Raw genomic sequence first — 7,895 nt, forward strand, 5'->3', positions numbered from 1 at the left:
CAGGGTTTATTCACTGTATTGGTTTAACTACTTTTAAGGTGACACTCATTTCTCAGAAGTGAGTGCTGGAAAAACAGCTGTCTTTCCAGAGCAAAAAGCGTGAGCAGGAATACTAGATACCAGCATATTCAGAATAAACACTCAATCTTCAGCCTCATTATCAGGGGGACAGCTGCTTTTCAGTAAGAATAATTTTGTCACTTAAGAAAAACAATTTATCATTAGTGGTTGTGGTTTTTTCAGGTACGGGAAATTGGTTGGTTTGACAGCACTGTTGTTCAACTTGGTTTTTTTCTTTATAATGATGGCTGGTAGTAGAAGCAGGTTTGCAGAAGAATCATAGAAGTTTATCTGTTGTCTTCTCTTCTGCTCTTTCCAGCCCTACTACCAGTGACTTTATAAATGGTTTAGGAAGAGCTTTCTGGCTCTTTATGAAGACAATACAGGTGAGCCTGATGGTCCGTTTTTAGGCAGGTTTTTCCAAAATACATGTCCTGATGCATCTGGGTTTGTTGAGGTTTTGGTTTTGTGTTTTTTTCCATTTGTCAAAAACCTTTACAGGTCCTGTGTTACATGAGATACACAATGCAGTGAAGTAATCAGATGTACAACTTGTAACTGTTAGAAACAATTGGGTGCAAAAGTCACTTCAAAAGCTGAAGTGTTTTGTTCAGATGATGGAAGACCCAGAAAGATATTTTAGGTTAAGAGAATAATGAAGGACTATTTTTGGTGAATCTTGGAGTAGCTGTTACATGGTGTTGGCTAGGATTGCAGTCGGAGCCTTGAAGATTAATGTTTGAGAGGAAGCAGTTGCACAGTGCTTGTCATGGATGTTGCACCATACCTTGCTTCTTGAACACTTTCTCTGTGAGGCCGGTAATTACCCTTTCAGACAAAGAAGCAATGGGATAAAGTTAGCATGGTTTCCTTTAGAAGTAGTTCAGGCAAGTATTAAAGTAGGTGATGTTTAGGCAAGAAACTACAAGGAAGATGTTTTGCATTGTAACAATGGAGGCAGGAGGAAGGATGCCAGAGACCGACCTTTCCTCTGTTACTGTGGCTTGGTGCAGTCCTTTCCTGTGTTGTGTGGCCTTGGCTGTAGCTGCAGAGTGTCTGCCCTAACTTGTGTTCTGAAGCAGTTGAAATCTGACTTAAAACTATCCAGAGTGCTGCAGCTTCAGGGAAACATGATTGCTTTTTATAAAATCTCAGCATACTCTGTAGTTCTGACATGTTCACTCAATTTCTGAGCAAGTGCTATGTTATCTGTAAGTGTAAAACCAGCTACATAAACCACCTTTTTTGCACAATACCTGAAAATTTGAAATTTCATCTGCTCCCAGAGTATATTGCAAGATAATGTGCATTCCACAGTCATCTCCATTACTGTCTTATCTCCATACACGTATTTTTTCACTCTCTCCAGTGATATTTTTTGTGTGTGTGATTTTACAAATACTCTAATACTTGCAAGTGAAAATCATTTCAATGTGCCTGTAAAGTAGCAAAAATGGCTTTAGTATTCAATCATGAGCCTTATGTATTTCCTTCTGCAGTCATAATTTTATTGGTATTGATTATGCTGTCTTCGCATCCCACTAGTCTCTGTATGTGAGACTGCCATTGCATACAACCACTCTTAACCTTGATTTGCTTGGAAGGGTTTGTGTGGAGCTATCTGCCAAGGAAGTTAGGTGCTGTGTGCGGGAAGTTGGCAGAAGGAATAATGGGCTGGAAGATGAGAGGATAATGTGGTGAAGTTAGCTGCGTAACAGGAAGGTCGTGCTAGAAATTGCAAGATATGCTTTCTGTGAAAGTGTGGGATTTTTGATGGCGGCTTCCTCTGTTCTGCTTGTGGACTCAAAGCTGGGAGAGCCAGCAACTCTTCAGGCCTCCTTGTGAATCCGGAGGCACCGTCTCTCTGGAGCACTGTTTGGGGAATTTCCAAACTTGCTCTTGGTCACTTGTAAGGATTGATCCAGACCAGCATTCTGTAGCCTGACAGCTGTGATGCAAATTGCTTACAGCACAGCAACTCCAGTGGTTGTTCCTTTTGTGCGTGTGTGCATCTATTAAAATACTCTCTAGAAGTCTTGCCTCCTGTGTGCTAGGACAAGTTTTTGGGAAGTTAGATGAATTCTAGATGTCCTCTCCAAGACCTAAAGAAGACCTTTTAAGTCAGCCTGTGTCATCGTATGTTGTTCAGCATCTTGTATGTGCAATCTCAACTGAGCTCAGCTATATAAATAAAAGTGAAATGATTGCCATCCTGGCAACCTGCGTGTTTTGCTCTCGACTGTGTCTCCCTGTGGAAGGGATCTTGCCTACACAAGTATGTGGTGCTTGAACTCATAGTTTTCAGATTTAAACTGCTGACTTGTGGGGTTTTTTTTACTCTTTTTCAACTCCCTAATAGTTTGTTTACATTTGCATCCACCTGTTAGGGTCCTAGTAGGTTCTGTAAACCTTAACAGGGGAATCTGTGCCACTGAGGGTTTACAGTCCACTGAAGATTATGCTTGTCAGTGAGTATTTATGAAAATGAAAAACTTTAGGATTTGCAAGCATGTAATTTCCTTTAGCGCTTACCAGGGATTGGCTTAATTTTCACTCTCAAACTTTGCTTTGATTAAGGTAAGATTAAGACAATGGACAACTACAGGAAGGCTTAAAATGTTAAAATAATACAGTTGCTGATTGAAATGTTAATGCAGAATGGCCTTGGGAGGGGATTCAGCTTCATGAGTGGACCCTGAGGTCTTCCTCCCGCCTGCGGCTCCTCTGGTAGGGTGGAATGTTGCTCTGACCCCTTCCCATTGGCGTGGTGTGTTTGTCCAGGTGCCTGCCGCTTCCATAAAAGACGGAGATCACTGGACCCAGCACATTCCGCAAGTGCTGCAGCAAAGAAAAATGACACAACGTGTTCATTGGGTGGTTTTACTTTTGTGTTTTGGATTAATGTGTCATCTTGTAACTGGAATTTTTATGGACAAGCTTGCCAACAATAAGCTGTGTGCTGATGACAACTGTGTCTGTAAGTAATTTTGCATTAATTTTGAGGACAAAATAGCCTCAAAAATGATGAGTTTGCATGCAGTAGTGCAAGGGAAAACTATTTTGTTTATTTAGGTCTATTATATTTGCATTGGGTTCTCAACTGTAAAAGCAGAGTGGGAGGGTTTGTGTGGAATGGCACATGCACTTTTACTGCAAAAAGGGTTTTCTAAAGGACATTATTCACTCAAGTAACGGTAAGTGTATAGAGGAGGATTGTAGATTCCACTGTGATGAAATGGCACATTCTTAAGCTGTTACTTTGCTTACTGAAGAACACAAAACTGAGCAGAAAAAAATCTTGAAGACTATTGATTTCAGGATAACCTACTTTTATTTGTAGGAATAGTTTTATGCGTGTGCATACCAGCATACACGTATTTATGTTTCTCTCTCTAAAAGTATGTATTTCAATTTGTCCATCTCATGTTTTTTTTCTAGACACCATTTCCCTTGCCAGAGCAGAAGAGGATTATAACGCTCCAGACTGCAGATTCATTAATATTAAAAAAGGGCAGTTGATTTATGTTTACTCAAAACTAGTGAAAGAAAAAGACTCTGGAGAATTCTGGGCTGGAAGTGTAAGAGAAGATACTTGTGTATATGAGCAAACCAGAAGTAGATTAACACACATTTCTGTCAAGAAATGGATGTTAATGCTGAGCTATTGTGGATTTTAAAGCAACAACTTAGTTTTCAAGACAGATGTTTAAACTTAAACTGATTGAGGAGTCTTGAAGGTTTTAATATTTTTTGAATGAAATATCTATATGGTAGTTATGAACTGAACCTTAACAGAAGAGCTCAACAGTTCTTTTCTGCGGCTTTTTGCTGATGGAGGAAAAAGATTTTATCACAGTTAATCATAAAACTCTTAAATTTAAGGGAAGCAAAGACAAATATTAGCTGCATTTATTTAAAAATTCCAGATAAACTCTTAAGTAGTATTAATTTACTCCAACAAATATATGCCTCTATCAGAACTTTTGTAAATGGTTTGTTTCATGTGCCAGCTAATTGGAAACTAGGAAATCTAAAATGAGAGCAAGAAACACTATTAGTAACTGCCTTTGACTAAATCATGAACTAGCTCAAACCAGAAGAGGACTGTTTTAAGGCACCTAATTATACATCTCCTTGCTTGAAGGTTTATGGAGAACAGTATGAAGACCATATGGGGACAGTTGGTTATTTCCCTAGCAGTTTAGTCTCAGAACAACATGTCTATCAAGAAGCAAATAAGACCGTTCCTACAACGGTAAGGAATTTGCAAAAGCCCAGCTGGCTACATAATTATACTTGGCTGTGTAATGCTAATTTGCTGTAAAAACAAATCATAATTGTGGCAGTTGATTGTAGAGTATCACAGATGCTTAGGGATCCAATCTTTGGGCCTTTATACAGGCAAATAGCATCAATAAAATCCCTAACATAAGCTCTGATATTGCAGACATTACAAATACTGCATTAAGGGCTTGCTTCTATTAGAGTTCCTATTGTTTTGAGTAGTATTCCTTCAAGGCCATGTAAATTTTACCTAAAGCTTTCTTTCTTAGAGTCTGGATATTGTGCCACATACTTCAGTAACGTACAAGGGTGCTTTCTATTAATTGTATGTATATATGCACACTGTCATACAGAACTTCTGATTTACTGAAAGTATGCTTGCTTTCTCAAAACAAAGTTATTGGTATGTCAAAAAGCTTTTGGAAACATGTTAGTGTTCTGTGAGTAAGTAGGTGTATTTCTGAAAGGAGGATTGTCCCTTTACTAGGTACAGAGTGTCTCATACACCAGACAGTTCATAATTTTACTAAAGATTGGAAACACTTCACAGAGGATTGGAAGAGGAGGGTCTTTTCTCAGAGACTGGTATGATTTAGCTTACAACTAACACTGGTAGCTTATGTCCATGCTTAGAAACAAATTGACTGGTAGGTTTACAGTAATTACCTTCATCGATACTGAATATTCAGCTATATGCTGTTTTGAAGCATATAGCAAAATAAGATTAGTCTTATCTGGAGTCTTTCATCCTAGGTCCAGATTATAAAATGGGTTTCATTAACACAGAGGAAATAAGTGAAAGGAAGAATTTTGGTTCCTGTTATCAGTTGCTAGGATTTGCATTATAATGTGTCAGACAAGCTTTATTTGAGGAAATGTGAATCTCTGGTAAGTGATTGCTTCTCTTGACACTACATTAGGTTAATTCTGAATTTGGCCCAGGAGCACTGCAGCAATTAGTCACAGAACATGAAAGAATGACTAAAGTGTGTTTCTAAGCTTTTTTTCTCAACAATATGACAGTCAGCCTGCTGTATGGCAAGCTGAACTGGAAGCAGAGGTAGGGTAAAGCTATGGCTTAGCTGGTAGGCTGACTTGGGGTCCAGAATGGACCATTGTCAGGCTGCAGTGCGGAACTTCAATGAAAAATTTTCATTCACAAAACTACTGACACAGGCTTTCATGTTGTTTTACCCTTAATTTGCATTCTTGCTATGCAGAAACTTTGCAATGAAAACGAAGGGTGATCCAGATACGTTCTTTTCCTTGTTCTGCTGCTCTCTCAGCTGTATATTGCAAGTGTGACTGATGGGGAAAAGTGGTGGTGGTAGCAGCTGCTGTGCTGGAGAGAAGCCTGAAAGAGGGTGTTAGCCTGGGGGTCTCTGTGACTCTGACCTTCCTTTTGTTTTATTTTTTTTCCCCAAAAAGTAACTTTTGCTGTTGGAATCAATATATGCCATTAGCTACAGAGCCCTGCTAATAAACGTTTCTGCCTGTATGCTTCTCTCAGCATCCTTTTGTGCAGCACTAGGTAATCCATGCCTGTTGGTTGCTGTTTAAGCAATAAATCTTAGATATTTTTTTCTCCGTGCTGCTGCTTCTGAACCATTGAATCACATTGAATACAATAGACTCAACACAATAGACTGTGTGTACGACAAAGCAGTGTTGGATTGCCTGCCTTCCCTCGATAACTTAAAATTGGCCATTTGCTGGCTAAGATGAGAGTACTTTCATTACCAGTAAGCATCTGTTCTGAAACAGTTCCCTGTCTTTTGCTTCCAGTGGACAGCTATATGTGATACACTGGTCTAATGTAAATGTCGTACAGTTTGAGCACCACATTGTGATAATTCCCTGTAGCAGAATAGAGCTATACATAGCCATATAAGATAATAGCAGGAAGTTAGATGAAAGCAATATGCTGTGGAAGTCTGTCCCATGATGGAAGTTTTCAAGCAAAATGCTAGTGTTAATTTTCTAGTCACATTTCTCTGTAGCAAGTGTATCGCATATCCTCAGTCTAAGGCATCCTTTTCATGTGTGATTAGGAAGTGTTTTTAAGGATAAAGGGTTACATATGACTGATAAATCCAGGTGTGGATGTGGGAATACAAAAGAAGAGAGAAAAAGGAATAATTTGAAATGCAGAGAGAAGGCCTAATTGACTCTAAAAATTTATGGCAAGAACAAATCATCCCAAAAGAGGAGTCAAAGGACAAAAGACCTTTATCTTTTCCCGAATGCTTTGAGTATATTATAGTGTATTCTGTGTTTGTGTCTACTCATGTACCTTTTGGGGGGATGATAAAGGAACATTAATCCTTCAATAATCTCAAAACATCTTTCCTTTTAACTCTCTTTTTCAGGACATTGATTTCTTCTGTGAATAGTGCTGAAAGTGGTCAGGTAATCTCTCAGCTGCTAGCAGGGAGAACTGACATGAGGAAGCCTAGATGCCTGCCCTGAATACACAGCCCTTCCTATAATGGATTACTGGTTTCACAAACATTCTTCTTTAACACAAGAAAGTTTTCTTTTTAAGGGGAGTGATTTTGGATGAGGGAAATAGTCCCACAGAGGATTTGTTCTTTAGGAGGTTTTTTTTACCTGCGGATACTTTGTTGCTTGTTAATAAATCTAATAGCCTTTGAATTGCTGTAATTGTGTAGTATAAATATGCTATGTATGGGATTATATGTTCCATCTTGACCTGCATTTTCCTGCCATAATTTTACACCATGCATTAGATATTAAAAATATCTTTCTTGGACTTGCTGGAATAAGTAATTTTTGTTGCAAGAGCTATCCGATGACTGAGAAAGCATCAGTAACTAAATTCGGGCTTTAGCTGTGTGTTGAAGAGTATCTCACCTGCTATGTGTGTGCTAGTATGGTATACTCAAGCCGAAACCATGGCGCAGAGCCACACACTGAAACAGGAGGATGGGGTAAGGCGGGGGGATAGCACCTGGGCTGAGCCACCCCCAGCTCGGAGGCAGCCCTGTCCCCCGTTGCTTCCCCTGAGCCCTGGAACAGAGAGCTGTGGAACAGAGAGCACTGTCAGCCGCTGCTGAGTTCGAAGTACAAGAGTTGGCGGAGGTACCCTGCTGATCCCTCTCTGGCTCGAACGGTCGGGCTGCCAGTACTGGGATGCTTACGATGTCGTGGGGAGCCTCACTGATGGAAAGAATTAGCAGATTTAATTTTTCATAAACCAGCGCTTTTCCAAGGCCACAGAATAGAGAAGAGTACTCCGCCTCAGGCACTAAGGTCTGACTGCATCTGCGAGTGCCATCTTGTGGCGGCCCAACAGCAAGTGGGGCCTCGCCTGCCCTCGGAGCGCGCCCCGCCCCTCAGCGGGCAGAGCCTTTCAGTAGGGCGGGAAGGAGGGCCCGCCCGCGCGGCAGCCCGGGGGCGTCGGGTGTCCCGTGCCCCGCGCCCCTGCCCGCGGGCCTGGCGGGAGAGGGGGCTGCCTGAGGGGGCAGAGCCACCCTGAGGCATCAGGGCTTTGAGGGTGGTGGATGGCCCGCTCTGCTGGCCGGCTGCTG

General features: G+C 40.9%; 1 protein-coding gene across 1 annotated transcript; it reads left to right on the top strand.

Annotated features, from left to right (window-relative positions):
- Window positions 1-77: 77 nt before the first annotated feature.
- On the top strand, window positions 78-7,083 carry OTOR (otoraplin). The gene is made up of 4 exons (XM_037405744.1): window positions 78-3,037; window positions 3,499-3,638; window positions 4,205-4,315; window positions 6,714-7,083. The coding sequence occupies exons 1-4, from the start codon at window positions 2,914-2,916 to the stop codon at window positions 6,735-6,737; spliced, it is 399 nt and encodes a 132-aa protein (XP_037261641.1). The 5' UTR covers window positions 78-2,913; the 3' UTR covers window positions 6,738-7,083.
- The last annotated feature ends 812 nt before the right edge of the window (window positions 7,084-7,895 follow it).

This window comes from Falco rusticolus, chromosome 12 (assembly GCF_015220075.1).
Source record: "Falco rusticolus isolate bFalRus1 chromosome 12, bFalRus1.pri, whole genome shotgun sequence".
Lineage (NCBI taxonomy): Eukaryota > Metazoa > Chordata > Aves > Falconiformes > Falconidae > Falco > Falco rusticolus.